General features: G+C 36.8%; 2 protein-coding genes across 2 annotated transcripts in view; one reads left to right on the top strand and one right to left on the bottom strand.

Moving 5' to 3' along the window:
* CHRM5 (cholinergic receptor muscarinic 5) overlaps nt 1–23,025 on the bottom strand; it is a 47,871-nt gene extending 24,846 nt beyond the window's left edge. The window contains exons 1-2 of the mRNA XM_071744343.1: nt 22,690–23,025; nt 22,324–22,567 (exon numbers count right to left, since the gene is read on the bottom strand). The gene's annotated coding sequence lies outside the window, so the exon portion shown is untranslated. The remainder of the gene's footprint in view (nt 1–22,323; nt 22,568–22,689) is intronic.
* Nucleotides 1–23,090, top strand: part of AVEN (apoptosis and caspase activation inhibitor) — an 87,515-nt gene that overhangs the window by 13,721 nt on the left and 50,704 nt on the right. The window contains exon 2 of the mRNA XM_071744345.1: nt 5,113–5,290. Within this exon, the coding sequence (XP_071600446.1) occupies nt 5,113–5,290 (178 nt within the window). The remainder of the gene's footprint in view (nt 1–5,112; nt 5,291–23,090) is intronic.

Below are 23,090 nucleotides of genomic sequence, written 5' to 3'. Positions count from 1 at the left end.
GATATCATTGCTCCTGTTTGGTTACACCAGCAATAACTTTGAACCAAGAAATTAAAAGCAGGTAAGCCTTTCCAGGGAGCAATTTAAGTCATTAAAGTGTAACTGTATGTCTTTCACATCCCCACTTATATCTGCCTAGAGGAACCACTCAGTAGTTAATATGAGCCAAGCTACATTACTTAGTGTCACTCACACAAGCCTCTGTGTACAGACTTTTATTCTGCAAAACAATTTAAAGTGTAGAGATCTTACTCTGCTTTTTGCTTTCTTATATACGTTTTTTTTACCCTATGAATTAAAAATTCCACCTGTGACAACCTGACTGTGACAGATGCTGATCAAATTGGGATGATGAGGAGAACTTGTGTCTGCATGGGCACCTTGCTATTTTAAATAGAAATGAGGGAAAGATCTATGCCCGATCATAATGCAGCTGATAGTCTAGGTCAGATGCAGCCCGTGGGATATTTTCATTTTGTCTTGCTAACTTTTTCCCCTGATGGGAAGAGAAATTGTGACTGAGACAGATAAGCCTGAAGGTCATCGCACTTGGCTGCAGCTTTACAGCAGTTTCCAAGAAGCGAAGAGGGAATCAAGACAGGAGTTTACACAAGGAACTGGAATGTGCTGTTGCTGATTGGAAAAGCAGCAAATGTAGGGAGTGGACTGTGCTTATTACTGTCAGTGAACATGCCTGCCAGGGGCCAGCTATTTATTGTTCACTTGGTGTATCCAATATATCTGGGGTATTGTAGGTAAGTGTCTTAATGAGGAATGGAAAATATTAAGAAAATGTGATCTTTTCGTGAGGTGTAAAATTCGAATTGTAATGCAAAAGTTAGAGTTACAAAGGGGAAAAGTAGCACTTGATCAATAGAATTGTAAAGTGATTCTAAAGATAAAATGAGGAGGTTGTTGTATAAAGTTGGTAAGATGGTGAAGTAGAGAAACAGCCATGCTCTTTTTAACACACACAAAAAATCCCCACGTGCGTTTTCATATGTTCTGTAAAGTGTCTCAGGAAAAGAATTGGGAGAAATACTACAAAATACATAAGAACAGAGATCTAATAATGCATGGTATTTATCTAATAAGAGGAAGAGCAGCTGGCCCAATGAAAGGCAACTGCACTGTTTCTGTGTTCCTTCGAGTCACTGTAGCCTATTCAAGGTACTAACAAAGATTGGATGTTTTAAACTTGTAAGAAAAGTTAATAGAACTGAACAGAATGAGGGCTATAAGCCTTAACTGGTGTGTCTTCCTAAGTTGATAAATATAGTTTAGAAAGTCTTAGTGGCAGCTCTGACTTCTAAAGCACTTTAGTTTTGTCAAAGGGCTGTGAGTTCAACAATTTTTTCTTGCTGAGTGTTTGCACACATGTGCTTAACATGCTAGGACTGACAGCACTTAATGCTGAAGAGTGGTTGAGTAATTGAAGCACGATTTAAGAGGTTGCACTTTCTCCATTGTGTCCTTCAGCCAGGGTCTGATTCAAACCACTCTGGATTCCAGGGAAGTGCAGAAGGATGACCCTGGGGAAAATTGCTTGGTTTTGACGCCTTTATTCCTAAACCATGTGCATCAATATAGTCTTTCCTATTTTTTTCTCAATGCCATGCCATCTCCAACCCTGAATGCAGAAGTAGTGTATAAAGGAGGGTGTACTAAAATACCATTTTGCCGTGGTAGAAACTGTAGGTAGAAACTGGACTCATGTCTGTTATACATTTTGCTTTCCTTCAGAAGGAAAGTGGACTCATAGGCTCTAGGAGAGGAGGAAAGGCTTCAAACTGTTCAAGCTCCTCTGCAAGGAAACTTGGCTCTTTCACTGTTGTTTGACTTTGGTGAACATGGTGTTCAGACAGAATACTGTTTATATATATATATATATATATATATTTTGCTTTTAGTATGCAAAACAATTTGAAGGTTTCTTGATTTTTTTCAACTTGGCTTTTGTATACTTTCCCCACTTTAAAAAAATATCAATGAAATGTGCAAATGGTAATGCATTAATCTAAGAAATGCATTTAAAAATGATGCTCTTTTGTTTGCCATAATTCTGAATATATAAGAACACAATATTCCTGTTTTGGTTATTTTGACAGCTAAAATGAGTGAATCCTTTGAACAGCCCTGAAGTAAGTAATTACATATAATGTCACAGTTGCCTAGATTGATTCTGGTCTTTTCTTTAAAACAAATAAAAGTACAACAGAGATCTGTCTGTAACACTATTCTAGCTTTGACTTGTGAATTGTATCAGCCTCGGGTTCTTTTGGGCACTGAATTTCACTAGGTTTGCTGGATTATAAGAAATCAATTTGCAAGAGAGGAACAGAAGAGAAATAAGTGGATTCTTATCTTGATCTAAGTGGATTTGGCCTTTGTTCTGTGGGAACTATAGTTCTGGATCAGTCCCCAGTAATCCAGAGTTGTGACTTCATCCCCTTGCTCAAGTGAACTGTTTGTCCACAGCAACCATTTCAGTGTATTTATCTGCTTAATAGAAAGAAAAGAGAATTTACCTAAAATGGAGAACCAGTAAGAATGCACAGAATATTTTCCTTCATGTCAGCTGTATGACAACTGGGAATGTATTTGTAAAATTATGGTAGCTTTGAGTCTGGTTTTGAGCTCTTTGATTTTGGCATTCCTTCATAATGTTCCTAGCCACCTCTCTCTAATAGTGCTGAAAAAAGCTTGTTGATGAAGACTGGTGCATTATTTTTCCTGGGAAGTCGTGATTCTAGTTCTGATTTTGCTATTTGTACAATATGCTGGGCAGTCATTTTTAAGACATCAAACATGGGAGAATCTGAACTCTCACTATCATGTTTGAACACACGTATCATGTATGTGCTTTGCCTTTCAGTAGACATTTGTCTCAAAAACATAAAACAGTCTTCACTGCTACTTTTTGTCATTTTAAATATATTTTCGGAGATAAGCTTTTTCTGCTGTGTAATGGGACACTAAAGGAACATGAAAATATCACAACAGTTTTTCCTTGCCTAGCTGAGCCAAAATGTAACTACAGAGTTTTCTATGGAATAGCTAGGCCTTCTTCACAAGGGATTTCTAAAATCAACCTAAAACATCTGTTGCATCTGTTGTTTCTTGAACTGTGGAAGTAACTCACTGATTATAAAACAAGTTAATCACAGAACTGTCTGTTGGAAGGGACCTCTAGAGATCTCCCAGTCCAACCCTCCCACTGAAGCTGGATCCCCTGGAGCACATTACACAGGACTGCATCCGGGTGGGTTTTGAAAGTCTCCAGAAAAGGGGACTTCACAGCCTCCCTGGGCAGCCTGTTCCAGTGCCTTGTCACCCTCATAGTGTAGGTTTTTTTCTTATGTTTAAATGGAATTTCTGTGTTCTAGTTTGTGCCTGTTAGCCTTGTCCTGTCACTGGGAACTACTGAGAAGTAGTACTGGGTCCGTTTTCCTTCCACCCACCCTTTAGATACTTGTAGACATTGGTAAGGTCTCCCCCCAGCCTCCTCTTCTCCAGGCTAAAAAGTCTCTGCTCTCTCAGCCTTTCCTAATAAGAGATGCTCCAATTCCCCATTCATCTTCATCACCCTTCTCTGGACTCTCTCTGGTAGTTCCCTGTCTCTCCTGAACTGGGGAGCCCAGAATAAAGTGATGGTGGGTTATTCCTGATAGTGGCTTTGTGCAGCTTTTCCAGGTTATCCAATTTTGTACCAATATGTAAGTCTACAGTATGTGCCTTAAAAACCCTAAGGTAGTTGTAGGAACACAGTAACTGCCAGGGATTCTATTAATCTTTCTGCACAATGTGTTGCAGGTCTTCACTTACAAGGGCTTTTTAGAACATAAATAATTGCTCTTCATATTTATTTCAGGATTATATTTGGTTTTAACTATCAAAGCCAAGGGCTTCCTTAAAGCCAGTGTCTTATGGTGAGCCTTAAGGGTGTTTTGTCTTATGGATATGTAGTGATTTACCAAAAGGTAGCTACCAAGTTATTTTATACTAAATTGAGGTGGTTTTAAGCTTTACAGCAGTAAAAAGATAACCTTGAATTTCACTTCCCTGGTTGTTGGGACAGTGAAGTTCAATTGTGTGGCTGCAGTACATTGTGGTTTGTTAAAGAAGAGGTAAAGTAAAGGAGAGAAGAGGGGGTGGAGCTGTCAGCAGAACATTTGGGAGCAGAAGCTGGGAGACACTTCTTTCTAGATTCCTTTACTGCACCTCTTCAGAACTTCAGAGCTCTGCATGGAGTATTTTGTACAGAACTGTTCTGATAGTTGTCTCTTGCCTGTTGAGTGCTCCTTCCTTCAGGAAGCAAATCTGTTTGTGCACTGATAGTCATTCAGGCTTAACCCAAAGCTGTAGGAGAGCTGAGCTCTGTAGATACAGAAGATTCAAAAGTTGGGAGAGTTTCCCACAAGTGTTGAGCACTTGTTGCAAATACTCATTTTCCTGGCATCTTAAGCTGATTCTGCAATGAGTTCTCCTTTTGACCCCAGAGTTTGGGCTAGTAGATTTACAGTCTGCAGTCTATTTAATTTTTCCATGTATATCTCTGCAAAATGTCTTTCGTGAACAAAATGAATTTGATAAATTGTTCCATATTACTTAAGACCTTGTGGTTGGTTATAGTGGAAATTTTTGCCTAGATCACCCTTTCCAGATGTTTTTCTGCAGTATTTGTTGTTTCTCCTATTCTGCTCTACAAACATCAGTTCTTGCAGTTATCATCTGTATCACTGCAATGTTTGATCAGAGATACTGTGATTAAATTCTTAGTTCTGCTCCCTACAGGTTGCTCTGTTTCAGAAATGTAGCTGTTCATGATGGGTTTCCAGAACAGGAAGGAAACCAGCAGAACTTGCATCAGTATCATTGCTTGACCCTCTGTAAGAACTGAAGCTTCTACTAGATACTTTTATTATACTAGTGATGAATTGCAGACATTTAAGGAAGACAGCACCTGATATAAAATTTTTCCAGGGATCCAGGCAGGGTATTCTTACTGAGTTTTAATTCTGTGGTTGGAGCTGTTTGTATGAATGACTCTTTAAATACAGAACGAAGTGCTACTGGGTGGCAGTGACTTAACTGACCATTTATATGTCACAGGTAGAGGAGGATGATGATACTGAATCACAGGAGGAAGAAAAGGAAGAACTGAAAAGCTATTCAAAAAGAAAGATTGTTTCCAACTGGAGCCGCTATGAGGAGACAGAAAAAGAGGAACAGAGAGTACGTGGGGAATCACAGAGAGGAACAGACTTCAGTGTTTTGCTTAGCTCAGCAGGTAAGGATTTTCTACTCTGTACAGAGTTTTGTAGTTGTGCATTTTGAAATATTACTGTTTTTCTGGCTTTTCTGGCTGTTGCCTTTGGTGAAACAGGACCCTAGAATACCATTCCCATCTGCCTCAGTGAATTTGCCATAGATGTATTTAGGAGTGCTCAGAGTCTTTAGGGACTCTTTAGGGAGTCTTTAGGGAGCAGCCTCATAGCGGACAGGCTGAACCAAGTTGTGGCACATGAGAAATAAAAGGGAGCTGATCTATTTATAACTTCCTTGTGAAACTATGTAGGGATCTGAGTGTTTGCAGCACCCAGTTATTTTGGGCCTATTCTTACTGACAATGAATTTTTTACTGATCTTGGTCACTGGATTGCTTTCCAGGAAACAAGAAATTTTTCTAGTATGACTAAACACAACGAAGCAGCCAAGCAGCTGCTTGCTGCTATTTGTTTTGACAGAGTTTTGTAATCAGCACTGTACAGATGTGTGCATAAACAGCAAGTGTTGCTCTCCTTGGAAATAAAGATCAGTTGTTTTCATCTCTTTAAAGGAGGCAATAGAAGGAGGAAGGACAAGTTGTATTACATTCTATTACTTTTTAGCTTTACATGAATAGTATGGGCAGTTCACAAAGAACAATTACATATTTTTTTTAACTCTTGGTGTGCCATTGCATTGGAATACCATTCAGTAGAAAGCTGCAAACAATGCATTAGGGGGTTTTCTTTAGAAACTTGGAAGCTCTCAAATCTCTCTTTTCTAAATAATTGGATTTTTTCAGCCACAGCTTAGAGGGCTAAGTTAGAAATTATGTATCGTGAAGAAACAAGGACCAGAGCTTGCTTTCTCTGTGCCAGAATCAATGCAGCTTTGCATGAACATTGCAGAACTGGGCCTGAATTGCCAGTTTTAATCACGAGATGTGTACTGACTTCTTTGAATGGTATTTTGCATGGTAAAAACTGTTGGAGTGAAGATGCCTGGTCTATCCCCAGAGCTGGATAGGTGACATAGCCTGAGGAGCACAGAAGATACCACAACCCAAAACTTCTATGACCTGCTCTGAGCTACATGTTGCCATGCTTTTAAATATAAACTTTAGTATCTCTAACTTTATTGTTAGCCTTCAGAATGTCTTTAAAGTGTTATTCATCATCTTGTGATGAATAGATCCTTTTAAACTGAGGATATAAGGAAATACTATATATTTCTACTAAATTATATGCTTGCTAAGATATGCTCCAATGCAGTTAATGCCAACCCAATAATTTTACTCTGTAGATTCTCTTAATGCCTGAAAGTAAAATCTTGTTAGTTAATGTTTTTGCTAGTTATAAATTGTAAATCTTTCACTTAGAGAGTGCTTTATTTTAGGATATATTGTGACCGTTCTTGACATTAAATGGATAAGAAATAAAAATGAAATAAAGTACCTTCAGAGGAAGAAAAAAGCACTTGCTAAACAGTAATGCTGATTTATTGAAGGCACACAAAACAAGCAGTGTGTTTGGGAGAGTTTCTTTGTGTGGCTTATGCAGAAAAACTGAAAGTGCAATGATTTTCTAGTGTTCTGACAATTTTGCATCACTGCTTTACTTGGTGATTTGACTTCTGTTTGTATATTAATCCTTAGCATTCTGAAGTTGCACAAAGAATGCAGTTCTCTAGCAGCAAGAATTTAGGAGAGTACTGGAGAGAAAATGCAGTTAAAATGCCATTTTTCATGGATGCAAAAGCTTAGGAAGATCTTGAAATTTACTATTCTTTCACAACAGTGTAATTAATGCAGCCACTTAAGAATCCTTTTGCAAAAATTCAGATTAAAAGCCTGTTCTCATATGTAATGTTTAGGTTCTATAATACTGAAAGCAAGGTCTCAAAGACAGTGCCATCCTTCAAGATACAACATGGATTTATTCCCAGAAAATATGCTGGTGATTGAATAAGATAGGATAGAAAAAGCAGTTTTGGATAATGTACTAATAAAAACTCAAGTGAGACAAACTTAAATGGAGGAATCCCTGACACCCAAGTTATTAAAATTCCAAGCTTAGGCTTTGTTTAATACTTTGTAAACATTCTTCTACAAGCAATTTTCTAGGTAAAATCCACAAATAAGAGCAAAATGAGAAGACTCATATTCTGTGATATGATTTTTATGTTGATAATTAGCAGGACTGAAGCTTTTAAGTCTACTACTAGAGCATTACTGTTGCTTAAATTAAGATAGGAACAGAGTTATGTCTTGTTATGCTGTATATTTATCAGTAGTAGAAGAAAGTGGGCTATTCTGTGTGGGAGAGAAAGGAATCTACAGATATTTGCAGAGGATGGCAAGTCTTTAGGGTATTTTATTTTACATTTTTCAGTAGCTTCTAAAGATGGACTGGGTTTTTTTTCGTTTTTTTTGCCTATACTTCCAGCTTGTCCCTGCCTCAAGACAATCTGCAGTGCAGCACTGATTCTGTCTTTTCAATCAAACATTTAGGCCTGACTAGTCCCAGACTGTGTCTGACTGCACCCTGTCTCTCTGCTGTCATCCTCTGCCTGCCTACTAATTCTTCTCACTTTGCTTCTGATGATTTTTCCTCATCTGTGTTCTGTTTCCTAGTGGTGGTTCTTCTCTGTCTTCTGTTGTGAGCCAGCTCCCCTCCCTGTATATTCACTAAAATCCAGCTCTGTCAGATATATTCTGTCCCTCATTCTAACCAGCCCTGGTGATTCCTGGTTCAAGGTTCTGCCTGGAATTGCTCATTTGGCTTAATTTTTCTCTCATCCACTACAACATCATTTTCTTATGTTCCTGTTAGTGTCTTTCCTTGTCTAGCCAATGCCAGTTTGTTCTTGGAAACTTCCAGTTCTGATCTCCTTTACAGGCTGTTTTCTCCATCTTTCCCCTACATGCTCTGTTGGTGTACTCTAAATCCTACTCAGTTACCTGAGAAGATGAAGTGACAGGCCACTGTTTTTAAGTATGGTGGAGATCCTGGCACAGGTGGGGTTGCAGAAGTATTAAAGATGAAACTTTTTCCTCAGTGCTGTACCTAATGCTTGTTTATTGCAGACTTCTCTTGCAGTGAAAATCTGGCTCTTCACTCATAAGCAGAGGTTAGAGGAAACTTAACTCACTTGCCTTGCACATAGAAATGACATACAGGAGGTTGCTGTGGATGGACTGTATGGAGATTGGCTGTTAAGCTGCAGCAGATCTTGCTGAGAACTACATACAAAATCTACTTTCTCAAAGCTTGTAGCTTGGCTAAATCTGGTCAGATTTTTCACAAAATGAGCCGTGTGTGTCTCATACAAAAGCATTGTCCAGCCTGATTTCATGTTACTGATTCAGGGCAGGAAAGTGACTACAGCTTTTCAAAGGAAGAGCTTGCTGTGGCTTTTCCCCCACATCTTTATATGGCAGAAAAAATGGTTCCAGCCATTCTCTGACTTGTTTTTAAAAGATAGTGGTGATGAGGAAAAAACTACCTGAAGCAGACAATTGACATGGAAAATTCAGATTGAAGTTTAAAAAGCAGCTGAAAGTACTCTTAAGAAGTGCCAGATTGCTTTGATAGCAGCTGATATCAGTAGTCCTTCTTTGTTAGGGCTTATTATATTTGTGTGTGAAGTAGGGTGATAATTTCAGTTTTTATGTCTGTTTCTTTCCTTTTTTTAGGGCTTTTGTTTTTATATATATATTAGTCTTGAATACAGGAAAGCAAACTTTTCTGTATTGCTTTTGGTGTCTAGCTAATGTAAACTAAAAGTCCACTGTGAAGCCCTCAGGGAATATGTCTGGAATCGATGCAGTAAAAAATACTGCTCAAGCGTAAAGAACAAGAGAAGTGGCAGTGATAGGTTAACATTACTTTGCTGGGAGAATCTTCCCATGTTTGAAGAGCTGTTCACATTTTTTGACTGATGAGGGTTAAGTGTTGCAAAATGGATTTAAGACCTTCATTGGGTTTTTGGCTGTGAATAGATGATTTAGTTTAAAAATATGCTCTTAAAATATAATTCAGAGTTGATCAAAATGTATCCATGAACCCAATATTTTTCCTTTACACTCAGTAGGCATTACCAGTATAGCAGCTGAAAGCTGCTCAGTAACAGTGTGCTGAGTTGCTGGATGTGAGGATTATCAAGATGAAAAATACAGTTTTGAACATTTTTTTTTCCTCTCTGCTTTTCATGGCATGGCTGAATAATTCTAATGGCCATAAAGGGTTAGAGAAACATTGTGTAGTTCAAACCAAACTGGCAAAATGTTTTTGATATTGTAACTATACATCTAATTCCTGTAGATCTCTATCAGTTCAACACAATAGGAAATGTGGAATAAAAATCTAAACAGCAGTCACTGGAGCATAACATTAGCAAACAATAAGTGTACTAGTCCTGAGCTAGCAGTTATTTTCCATTGCTTAAATGCCTTTTGTTTTGGTTTAGTAACCTCTTGATTTTGGGCCTCTCTGTTTAATGTTAATGTATCTATTGCACCAAATTGCTGCATTTTTGTAATTTTCATTGTTGAAGCATACATGAGAATTAGCAGCATACAGAAGACCATTGGATTTCTTGGAAAAGCTGAACAAATGAACTTGTTTTGCAAGGCTCATGCTAAAAATAGGTTTTCCTTCAGCTTTCTTATCTTAAGTATATGCTGAGAGATTAAAAAAAAATAATAGTGAAGAGTAAATAAATTTTCTTATTTTGGATGCTAATTCTTCTCAAACAAAGAATGGCAATAGATGGGCATGGTTCAGATGCTTAAAAAGGCCTTTGAGTTTTGAAGTTCTAGAGAACAGCTGAAAATAAGTTTTCTTTTTAGAACTACTTAACTAACTTGTTGAATTGAATTACTGTATATATCAGGGATCCCACGTTTGAGTAGTATTTGTTAGCCAATTTATACTACTTAGACTACTTATAGTTACTTATACTTCTGTTTCTTAGTTCTCTGAAATTATTTATGTCCATAGAATTCTATTTCTGCATCTTTCTTGTACCAATGAGGTACCTAGACTAATGAAGAACTAATTAGCAGTTCTGAAAGCATTATTTCTCTGTGCAAAAATATAGCTAGAAGTATTTTTTAATTCTTTTGTGTGTGCCTTTATGACTGTGTATGGAACATGTTTTTTCAACTAGTGCATCTTATTTGGTCAGAAATTAAACAGCTGCAAGACTTGTCCTTGCTCTTCACCAGGTGACATGAGCTCAGTGTAAAGAGATATTGGTTACTTATTATTACTTATCACCAGCTTTAAGGTATTAGTACCAGGTTACTGGGCTTGAAGGAAAATTACACTGTTGAGACTAAGCATTGGTAATAGGCTAAGGTTAGGGTTATATGTTCATTAAATAAATAAATTGTAAAAGTCATGTACTTTACTTGTATATTTCCTCTTTTCCTGTCTTTATGCTGCCTCATTCCATAAACGTTCTCTGAGTTTCCTTGACGTGCACTCCTCAATTATTTCTCCTTCTACTCCCTGTTCCAGCACATCAGAACTTTACTTTCCTTTTTGATGGTCCTTTAGTAGATACCATTTCCCATCTGTGGAGGCTCTTTATCCAGGTGGTTTTATTTCCACTTGCCACAGCAACAGTTGTAACAATTATGCCCTGGGTTTATCTGCAGCTTTGGAGCTCTTGCTAGACTGAGAGCTACTGAGATAGCTGAGAGATACTGCTGTTTTATAAACCTGTGGGTATCTGAAATAAACAAAAATGAAGCCTCTCCCCCTCTCCTTCCTAACCAAAATAACTTTCCAAAACAAACAGAAAAAAACCCTTCCACACATAAAGATTTGCAGTAAAATCTCAGGACTTGGCATCAGTGGAAGCTAGTTCTCCATCTGCTCAGTGCTTCCTCCTGAACTGTTCCTAACATTGCAGAAATTAATCTTCTTTATTCTAATCAGAAAAACTGTCCCCCTTTTTTTTTTTTTTAAATCTGAACTAAAAATAGGAAGTGCTAGATTTTAAGTATCAATTACACTTGCTTGATAAATGTATTTTCCTTTAATAGGCAATCTTTGTTCATTATATATGCTTCCATATCTATGCCTTTTTTACTCCTAGGTTTTCTCTAAAATGTAACCAAAGCTGTATGATTGATGTACAGAAGTATAATGATTCCAGCACTTGAATGCATATAAATGCAGGATAACATTTCTTATTTTCATTTTAACATTTTGGTGTCTTAGAACTATGTGGCTATATGCATGTCAGTAAATAATAAGAGAAAAGTCTGAGAGGTTTCAGTGTTTCAGAGATATTTTTTCATGCTTTCTGATTTAGAATGGAATAGGGTAAGACTCACAGACTAAGCAAGTTGGTTTTTTTCCCCATTAAAATCAGTGTGATAAGCTTTTTCCCATTCTTTTTATTTCTCACACTTTGGTTGCACTCATATATTTGTTAAGTTGTAGATGTCTGGATTTTAAAAGTTTTTTAGCCAACAATCTTCTCAAATGTTGGGCCTTCAGCTTTTGCTGCTACTATAGAGATGGTATTTCTGCTGAATTGTGTTTAGGAAGGTTTTGGTCATGAATTAAAAAACTGGTAAGTTTAAGTGTGGAACAGTTTGTCCTTATTCCTCTCTTGCTATTGTCATGTCCACGATTTGAATTTTTGTAGGTTTGAGAGCTGGATAAAATGTCTGCTCACCTGATTAACTTTTTTTCTTGTTTCATCATGTCCTTTGTTTGTATATTACCCCTAAAACCAGTTCTGACTCAGCCTTATGTTGATCATCACATCATCATCTGTGACTTTCCTGCCAGTGAAATCTCATTACCAGAAATAAATTGACTCTTGTACTCAGTACACTGGATATGAAGACTGAAATAATAAAAATTCAATGTTAGATCCACTATGTTTCTGTTCTCTTTCTTCTATTTTTCTTCTTTTTTACTAATTTTCTGCCTTTCTTCCTTCATTTGAATTTCCCTTAACTCCATGAATTTTGTGATTTTCCTTGTTGCCATGTATCACTTTTGATTGAATTTGATCTTAGTTTCCTTTTTACACTTCTGTTTCTGAACCACTGTTCAATAACCTATTTGTAAACTTTTTAGAGCAGGGACTTTGTTTTGCTTGCCTTTAAAGTATTGTCTTTTTTCCAGTAATGATATTATTAGATATTACTTATGTAGTAATATTAAAAGATGTTGACTAATGTGGAGGAGCTCTGTTTGTCTAGATGGCAATCTAGACAAATGCAGTAGAGAAAGAAATTAAAAAAATTGTAATATTATAAAAGACAGTAGAAATAGAATTTTTTTTTTTTTTTTTTATGACAGGGGTCATAGGATTATTTGCTGTGGCAGATTTAACTGAAGAAGCTTCATTTAGTGTTCTGTTTCTCATAAAGATAAATTTATTCCTAATATCAGTTTACAAACAAAACAGCTGTGACAGGTGCATTTCCTGTTCACTGCTGGACATTTCAAAGCCGTGTTCTGATCAGACTGCATGTGAACCAACAGCAGGAGAAACTGGTAGACTTATTCTTCCAGAAATCTCTGAGAACCTTTAGAAGCAGTGCTGTTTCTAAACATTGGTTTAAGCAGTGCTCTAAAGGACACGGAGTTCTCATTTCTTCCTTAATCTTGGCTGCATCTCTTCTTGTCTTATTATTCTGTTTGCAGTCCTGAAATTCCTCCTCACATTTGCTACTGAAGGCTTAGTCTCTCCTGGTTTCTCTCCCCTTTAATGGCTTCTGGGTCACACCTATTAATTTGCTGTTGTTCTTTCCCTGACCTCATCCCTGTTGCTCAAGAGATCTCAGTTCCTACACCCATCCTGTCAATGCTTTCTCTCAGTCCTTCCCCTGCCCTTTATTTTTGTACCTGTCCAAATCACATGGTACCTTCTCATCTGTTCTGTGTTCTCTTGCCTATTGTTACCCATCAGCTACTCTTGGGAGTGGCATCCGTGGCATTTCTGGCTGTTGTCTAGGAGGTGGCTCTTCTGAACACTTCAACGATTTGGTTTATTTCTTAAATCTTACTTTTTGTCTGGATTTGGGTAATTTTCTTGAAGAATGTCAATGGCATATTGAGCCTTGCCAAAGGCTCTTCCTTTCAAACAAGAGTTGTGTTAGCACCTTCGGGGAAAATCTTCCATCCTGTTGTTGTCCTTTTTGCAAACCAAACCCTCTGCATGTGTAAAAGTGTGAACTAGAAACTTCTTAAATAAAAAACATGTTTGAGAGACAGAATACAGTGCGAATGAGAAGGAATTATGTTTTCTTTGGTTCTGACTAATTTTCAACCTTTATTGGAATGTGAATCAGATGACCTTCTTTTTACAGTATACACTCATCAGCTTAGTTTATAAGACGTGGTATTTGTGAATGTGCTGCAGATCATTTTGATTGTAAAACTGATTATACTCTCTTTTTAAGTTCTTGATTGAAAATAGCCTGTGATAATGTGGTATTTTCTTCTTGAGTATTTGCATGTGCCTCAACGTGCAAAAATGTGTTCCTGGGAAGTGTGTGTTGGACAGCTACAAAATGTAAGGGGGACAGGTGGAAGTACTAATCCAAGGTGGGAGTGGTTTACTAGGGTGATATAACTCTCCTGAGTTTTATGTCATAAAATGTTTGTGTCAAAGGCTATGAGGTCATAATTGCAGCTATTTCTAGCAAAGAAATTTTCATTCAAGGCACCTGGTTAACTTTCTTGTGGGAAAATGATGGCAGAATGGAAGCACTGGAAAGCTAAGTACTTCAAATTGACAGTTCAGTGCTAATAGGAGTTAAAGAGGTCAAGATTTTTTTGAGAAAATAAAGAGGTAGAGTAATAGTCCCAGAGAGGAACTCAATGCAATTATTCTCTTTTAGGAAAAGAAAGCCTGTTTGCTGTCTTCCTCATCATCACCTTTCTGAAGTATACCAAAGTTGCTACAATGGAAGACAGAACTTTTGCCCTGATTTCTTTACTGATGGAGTCTTGTTAGTTATTTCTCTTCTACCCCATTGTTTCTATCCTTTCTTCATTATCAAGGTTTTCCATGTAATACTACATTTCATTTTGGGGCTTAAGTCATTCATCAACCTGGAAAACAAAATCTAAAATGCAAATAGGATCCTTTGAGAAAGTCTTCATGGTCTGGGACCTTCAGCATTGCCAACAGTCTCTGCGTGTTACTTCAGAGACTACCAACTTGATCTGCTCCTGAAAAATCAACAAGCCATGCTCCTTGTTACTTGTACACAGAGAGGAAGTGGTACGTGCTGGTTAATTAATTCTAGAAGTCTCTCTTAAGGCCTGGAGCATTCTTTCTCTCTCCATCTCTTACACCTTCTCTGTCTCAGACATAGTTAATTTTGTAAACTTTTGTTTTACCTTTTTACTGTATAAAGCATGCTTTTCCTTTTAGGAAAAGTTACAGTATGCTTGCTGTACCTTTCAGGTGCCTTTTTCAGGACTACATTACTCCTAGGACAAAAACTGACAAGGAATTGTATACAGCACTTCCTAGTGGGTTTGTTCAGTCCATGTTTGAAAGTGACATAGTGCTGCTGACACAGCAGTGAGAATGGAAGGTGTTTGCATGTTCCCTTTCATATTATGGTGTCATTTGTCACTTGAGATGGGAGTGAATGCAAAAAATAACTTCAGGTGTAGACACTGACTTTTACCCCAAGTAACAAAATACTTTCATTCGGTTAAAAATAGGCTGGCTTACACTGCTTGTTCCAGCTGCAAAAACTGGGCTCTTTTTGGCTGCCCCTCCTTCTACACATTAAAAACCAGAGGAAAAAAAAATGAAGCTGGTACGAGTCACATTTGTGAACTGGCTTCATTTGATGATGTTTTTCACCTCTAAGTAATGCATACATATAATTATCAATTGCTTTAGTCATCATGTTAGTCACTACTAAAACATGAATCTCTACATCTCCAATTTATTTTGGATTTTCTTTTCTTTATTTATATTCTTAGAAGGAAACCAGTGGATGTCTCTGCTTTGTTTCTGCTATGTCTCTGCTTCTCTTGCTTTTATGGAGTATTTGGATTTGTTCTGTTATGTAGCTGTAGAGTTCTTATCAATAAAAACATAGTGAATTTTAAGTTGCTTTTTATTTTGCTGCTTCTCTTGATGATAAGTTAAGATGTCTTTCCCTCATTTGAAGAAATGAGTTTGAAAGACAGTGTAGTGATATTATGAATTTGGCCCATCACCAAATAAGGAGCTGGTTGCCTGATTTGACTGCATGAATGGTGCAAAAGTGTTGGCAGGAACATGAAATGGAACAGCTGGTGAGAAGGGAAAGATCTTAGGGAATCAGTGAAATACTAGGATTGGTATTGGGAGTAGCCAGAGAAGAAGCAAGAGTTCCTTTTTTGGTGGTAGTGTGCATGTATATTGGATTCAATCCAGATGCCTCCTTCTGATTTATCTTAATATACGTTTACAGTTAAAATAGTGACCACAAGTAAATTTCTAAGCCAAATAAGAGACTACAGTCCTTCTTGTTTTGAATTTTGTCTTCTATAATTCCACATGGTTCTGTCTGTCTGTTCCTTTACCTTTTTTCAGCTGTTCATTTTATGACGCTTTATTAAGTGTTCACTTACTCTTATTTTTTATATCCTCTTTCATCCCAAAGACAACTTTTATTTTTCTGACTTCTGTGTAAAGATGAGAAAACAACAGGGAGTAAAAAAAAGGAGTAGAAATGTCCTAGAGGGGCAGTCTAGTCACTTAGAGGAAAACTGCCTACAGGTGTGAGATGGGACTAAATTGACTTGCAGAAATGTAATCTATAAGCAGCAGATCTTGTACCTGTAATTTACAAGCACACTTCAGCTTGTCAAAGAAAACAGATCTTTATAAATATCTCTGCATGAAGTAACATTTAGCTAGAGACAAAGCATTTTCAGATCTCCGAAGTGTTTGATTTGGTCATGGTATCTTTGCATTAAAAAAACCCTAAACAAACTGAAAAAAAAATTCCACAAAACCTAAAAAAAAAAAACCCACCCCAAGTGATTATTTCTGTTTAGTAACTGTACTTCAAAATAGTTATCTGAATTTATCCATTTCAACTTTAACAATTTGCTTTTGGCTGTTTCTTTATTACTAGTATGAATAGTCCTAGAATAGTTCTTCGAAGTTGCTTTTTGCAAACTTTTCTACTTTAAAGTGTGCTGCCATTTTCTTATGCTGCAGTGAAACTGAGGAGGTGAACAGTGGAACTCCTTTGGGAAGCAGAATTAGAGTATGAATTAAAGACCTGTTTTTACAGACATTTTAGTTAGAGGGAAAGAGTATTTATGGCCTAAATTTTAGCATTAATAGAAAAAAAAAACGGAGGACATTTTTTAATTTAAAAAAACTGCAGAGAGATGTAATAATTTTTGCCTCACAATTATTTTAGGGTGGTGATGGATGCTATAGACAATGGTTTTGGGTTTGTTGTTTTTTGAATGAAATAATGTCAATTTACAGCCAGTCTGGGAGACTGACAGACTTCGGGAATACAGCTCAGACTGTTTTATTCTGGATACTTAGGGAAACAAAAAAGACTGGTGAAGTAAGTATGCTATGTTTACAAAAATAACTCACTGAGCAAGCTGTACTATATAATCAAACGCTGTGGTCATCCATTTTTGAAAACCGAAGCATTGAACAACTACACTGAAAATGTAATTTCATGACTAGAATATATTTATTCATAAAAGGAAAGCACAGTAGATTAATCCAGGGAGACTACAACGTGTGTTTTGGTGACAGTGAATAGTGTACACCTACGGTATCAGTCAGGAAGGGATGACATACACATAATGGTGCTAGGGATGATTTATCTAATTTACATTACAATATGCAAAGGAATTATTGAACAGCCTATTAACTAGAGTTTGTATAGGTGTTTAAGAAAATGACTTTTTCTGCAATCTCTTTTCCTGTGTATGGGCTCTGACAGCTTGGCACTGCTGCACTTAGAAATGGTTCAATTTCCTCCCCTCCTTGCAACGCTTTAAAAAATTTATAGAATTTTAATAGTTAGGTGACACAATATTGGCCATTATTTGCTTTTAAACTTCAGAGGTAAAATACTACCAACAAACATCAGTTCATTTTTCAGGTTGCAATATGTGTGGAAAAGCAAACCTAATAAAAATCAGCTTCAGCAATGTTTGGGGCAAATTTGTGGAAGTGAAACTTGATGTTTCTTTTCTTAGCTGAGATTCCCCTGCTGACTTAAGGAACTGTGAACCAGGTTCATTCTAGTAAGTAATTGTCCATGGAAGGGTAACCCCAGCATAGCCAGTAAATTCATAGGTTACAAAGCCAAAGAAACAGTTTGTGATTGGTTGAGTTTTCTAAGTTCTAACAATGAGCAGTCAGAACAAAGAAAGTTGTCAGCTAGTTATTGGTTGAATTAGGACATGCCTCTTTGTATGGCTGCTGTCAAAAACTGTTGCCTGTCTTAATTTAAGGCTTTTCAATGAGGGAGTCCCACAGAGCTCTTGGAATGTTGTCCCACTGGGCTCTTGGATTGATCCAATGTGCTGTTGTTACATTTCACTCTTAAAAGTGTGCATTTTAATGCCCCTCTAATTCTGTATAGGACTGCAGAAAATATCACACAAAGGACAGATTAAAATCAGTGCAGATGAAGCAATGTAGCTGGGGTGTGTAGGGGGAAGCAGTCCCCTGTCATATTTGAAAACATCTGAAGTGACTGTTGTTAGTCACTAGCTGAAAGCAAGTGAACCCTGGAAATTAGGAAAGGAACAGAGAGCAAATCAGGAAACGAATCCTGGTGTCACTATATAAATTACTGACACAGGCATCTCATGTAACTTTTTTCAATTTGGATCCCAGAGGCTCCACAAGAAAACAGCAGTACTGAAACAGTGCAGCAAAGGGCAGGAGGACAACTTACAGTATGGAAGAATCTACATATGAGGCATGGCTGAGTATGGTAGGAGTATAGGAGAATACAGGTCTCCAGCCTCAAAGACAGATGCTGAGAAACAGTATGGTGTAGCTGCCTTTAAAATCATAGAAGGGTGGATATGGTGAATAAGAAATTATTGTCTTTTCTAGTGCAAGAAGTAGGGAGTACTGGATGAAGCTGGCTGGTAGCAAATTGAAAACAAAGGAAGAAGGTATTTTTGGATGTAATTTATAAATATAGAAGCTTGTCACAGGATTTTGTGCAAGTTCAAAAAAACAGCTGGAAAAATATTTCGAAGGTTATCTTATAAATAAGACATCATCTCTGGCTCAAGAAATCCCTGAACTACAAATAGCTGGAGGCTGGCAGAATATCTCTGAGTGTGTGCCATGTTCTCAGACTCTCCTAGACATACCCCATTCTGGGGCTTGTACAGAATTTGGGGCTGTACAGAGACTCTGAATCTGGTGTGACCTTTACCAAGTAGTGTGCTTCTTTTATCCCTGATTGTAATCTTCAGAATTGATAAATTACATTTAGTTTTTGAGATTATGTCAGTTCAAAACTGTTGGAAAGTATTAAGGTCCTGCATAGGATTCACTTTTCTGTAATATTAGTATTTCTATCAAGCTGACTGACTTTACTACTGTTTGATATCGGGGTTGAATTCCTTATTGAATCCCATTGACACCCCTCAACAGGGCAGAATATACAAATAAATATTCTTAATATCTCATTGTTGCAGGAATATTGAAGACCAAATAGTGTCTTTCCTGAATACTGAAAAAAATGCTATCAAATTGAATGGATTAGATAACTGTAAGCCCATGTGCTCAACATCAGTCATGGGAAAAAAAGAATGGAAAAGCTGATATGGGATTTGGTTAATTATTTAAAGTGTGGGGGCAGGCCTTGCTGGATCTAGCAGTTTTTCAAGGACCAGCAGCATCACAAGTTTAAGAGAGTGATGAGCTCATCAGATGCAAGTTGAAGCTGTAAAGCTGCAGATTTTGAGTTACCAGGAGTACACAGGAGTAACAAAGCTTCCTTCTATGCAGATGCTGCTTGGTCCTTTCACAAAAGAAATATGTAAGCACCATATACAGCCATAAATGTATATAAGCCCTCATGCTTTTGTTCTGTCAGGCTTTGTGTAGTGTTGAATGTCTGTTGCTTATAAAAGGATCATACCTATTGAATTAGTATTTACCATAGGTGCCATTTTGCTGAGCAGATGTACTCTCCTTAGGTATTGACTGTAGTTATTTTGTGATGGGATTTCCTCATTTAACATAGACAAACAACTTCATACTAACAGGAAGTGAAAAGATATCCTTCCCAAGATTCCTAGCAATCCTTGAACAACTGGTTATGATAAAGGTGGAAAATAAATCTTGATTTACTGGTTTCATGTGAGGTGATTTTACATAATTACACAGTTTTGGAAAATATTCTGTGATATATTCAATTCTGGTTGCAGAGAGATTTAGGGTTTGGAACTTGATAATAAACTGTTCACTTATGTTAATGCATCTGAATTCTTTGAAGATAAGTCTTAAAAGAAAAATAATATCTTGATCACTTAAAATTATTAATAAATGCATATGAAAAAAATATACCTTTTTTATAAAAATACACAGTTGTAGCCAATCTTTTGAAACAATATAATTGTATCCAGTTCTCCTTCCACTTGTTGGTATCCCTCTCATTTTTTAAATAGAGGGCTTAAAAAGTCTTAGCTGCAACTCTCAGTTTAGAAGTTTCTGAAACACTAAGTTTTGAGTAAGCTTTTTGAGAGCTTCATTGAGTTATATCCTGATTTTTCTTAAATAGGCATGCTGGCTAGCTGTTATACTTGGGGTTTGGGTGGGGTTTTTTTATTTGTATTATAAGCCATGATAAACAATACCTTTTACAAAAGCTAAAACAAACAAAAAAACCCCCATGCTTTTTCAGAGTGAGAGCAGTAACTGAAGAATCAAAATATGTATTACAGTTCTTATTTTTCTCTATCATCTACTTCCAACTCTGAACAGAATTCAACAGATACAAAACTTTTCTGAAATCAGCTGACAAAGGCTGTACTACATCTCCTGCTAGTTACAGGTGTTACACAATTGTAGTCTGCTTTTATGGTTCAAGTTACCAAAATCTTGAATTGGTGCCATTGAAATGTATAGTCAGATTGGTGTGGGGTTTATTGTACAGCCCCCACTTCTTAACTGGTGGTTTTTTTTTTTTCCTGGTACTTTAAATGAGAGAAAAAAATATCAGTGGATGTTGTATAGAAGCACTGAGGAGGCAGGAAGAATTCTTACTGGATCGATGTAGTATGTGAAGTGAGGCAGAGGAAGAGAAGATTTGAGAGATGTTTGATCAGGAAGTTGTGAAGAGAGCAGTTGGAGCTACTTAGAAAAAAAAGGAGAGAAACTGGAGAAATACAAGGAGTGCTGGAAGGTGTCGGCTGTAAGCTGGCTGAGTGGTAGGTGCTCCAGCAAAAATTCCCATAAAGTTCTCAAATACAGCAAGTGGGGAAGTGGAAAAGGGTTAGAATAATAGAAACTTCTTCAACCTGTTTTCAGCAGAAGGCTTAAGTGTGAGTATTTAGAAAATATGAAATAAGCTTTTTCCACTCTGTCAAGGCAGTCACGAATGGGGTCTTGTAGGAAGATTTTCAAATAAATAAAGTATTCTGCAGAACCATGCATCAGATGGTTCCCCTTTTGCAGCTCTTTGACATTATCTTCTCTGGTAGGAATGTTGTTAATTCGGGAGTATGTTGTTGACTCTTAATATGAGACAAGGCTCAGCATAGTATCAATTTCTGGTTTATAGTCTTGTGGTATTTAAGCAGTCTTTGGCAAGTAAACTTTGTCTTCTAGCACTTGGTAGAATTCATTAACCCTTTGTATGTAAGTGAAGGGTTCAAAAGAGGTGTTTGTGAATGGCAAATTAGCCTTCAGCAAGCATCAGGCAAGAGAGATTATTTTAGTAAGTTAGCAAAACAGAAAAAAAAAACAAGAAAAGGATTGATGGATTAATTAAATAAGCAATACATGCTAAATAGAAGCGAGGGAAGTGATCAGAGAAGTAGAGGAAGGACATTGAAAACAATGCTGGAAAAAGAAGTATCATGTCTTAATAGAAAAAATGGTGTGGAACCAGTAAAATGCAGTAGCAGCAAAGATAGAGGTTTTCAAAGCTAATATTACATACAAAATTGACTGATGTGATACTATAAAATGGTGTGTTAAATGCCATGCAGCTATTAGTGCTTTCTCAGTTTCGGGGGCTGTGGGGTTTTTTTGCATGTGTTAACACAGGTACCATTCTACATGACTCATAAGTGTAGGTTTTTTTGACTGATAAATACTGTATTTATTTTTCAAGCCCTATTAGATGTTAGAATTTCATTCTACAATGTTTATCATGCTATTTTAATGTAGAATTCATGTCTGTGTGGCTTATGTAATGAATGATTCAAACGAGTGAAATATCTGAGGGAATTTGTACCTTCTCTTTTATAGTTTTATTGGGGCACTGATGTCCAGTCTTCTTATTGAAACTCTGTACACAGTGCCTTAGGGTGTATTTATGTGGTGCTATAGTTCACCTTTCATATACAACTAATCAACACTCCTAGCTTTATTTAATATCCTTTTATATAAACAAAGATTAATTATGCTATAATAAAATACATCTGCTGTGGTGCAAAATGTTGTTTGCCAAATTAAATAGATAATGAATAGTGCATGCTTTTTGTAGTATTAACAGAAGAATGGCTTTTTATTATTTATTTTTTTCTTATACAGCCACGCATGGAAAAATGTGTTAAAATATTTTGATGGAATTAAATCATAGGAAATATTGCATGCTAGTATAAGTCAAAAGAGAAAGCATTTAACAGGTTTCCCTTGAATAACCTTAGTATCAAAATAGAACTGTTACTTGACCAGTATAGGAAACCTAAGAACATAAAATATTTGTCACAGAAAGATTTGAACTTCAGTATCAGTATAAAGACATTTAAATTCAATTACTTCATATCCATATATTAAAGTATATATTGATGTGGTAACAATAAAAGCAGTATATGAAATTAAACTTACCCAGGAGGGACTTGATTGAAGCTTTATCTGTGCTCTGTCAGAATATACTGAGACTCACTCAGCAGATAGGAAGCTTTTTTTTCTATTTGAAATGCATTGTGCACTCGCGTCTTGTGATTTCTTTTTCCTCAGCATCTTGTTGTTCACTGCTGCTTCGTTTTGTGGTATTGGTTGTTTCCAGTTTATTTCCAGGTATCTCCAATATCTGATTTCTTCCACATTCAGCATTTTTGTTTATTCTGCCCTGATCAGGTAACAGAAAAGAACCTATGAACTTTGCATCTTTTCCCATTCCAAACCCCAACTCTCCCACATTTCCCCACCCCCCAGGAAAAAAAAAAAAAAAAAAAAGGCAAATGCACTGACCCCAGTTAACTCGAGTATGCAGTTCCTACAAAAAAACCAAAATCTAGTATCCAGTAAATTCCATCTCTTTTCCTGTAGGTATTCCAACACTGAAAAGTTATTTCTCTACACATTTTGGTAGCGTCCACGTTTTAGATGTTCGTAAGAAAAATGCAGGATCAAGAGATATCAGCTCTTAACTTTTAACCCATGCAACATTAATCTGTGAAGGATGATGAAGGTCTGCCTCTCTCAGCTCCTTATGCTTCTGTCAGACACACATGTGAAATGCTGCTTTAGAACAGAGGGGGGGTGAAATCTCAAAGGGTGTAGTGTTTTGTCATCTCTCAGGACAGTGAGCATGCATGGCATCAATGAGTAGCAGATATGAGCCATTCAAACCAGTCACTGAACTGACAGGA

This window comes from Heliangelus exortis, chromosome 5 (assembly GCF_036169615.1).
Source record: "Heliangelus exortis chromosome 5, bHelExo1.hap1, whole genome shotgun sequence".
Classification (NCBI taxonomy): Eukaryota; Metazoa; Chordata; class Aves; order Apodiformes; family Trochilidae; genus Heliangelus; species Heliangelus exortis.
The sequence above is the reverse complement of the archived record's forward strand: the minus strand, read 5'-3'. Positions and strand labels throughout refer to the sequence as shown.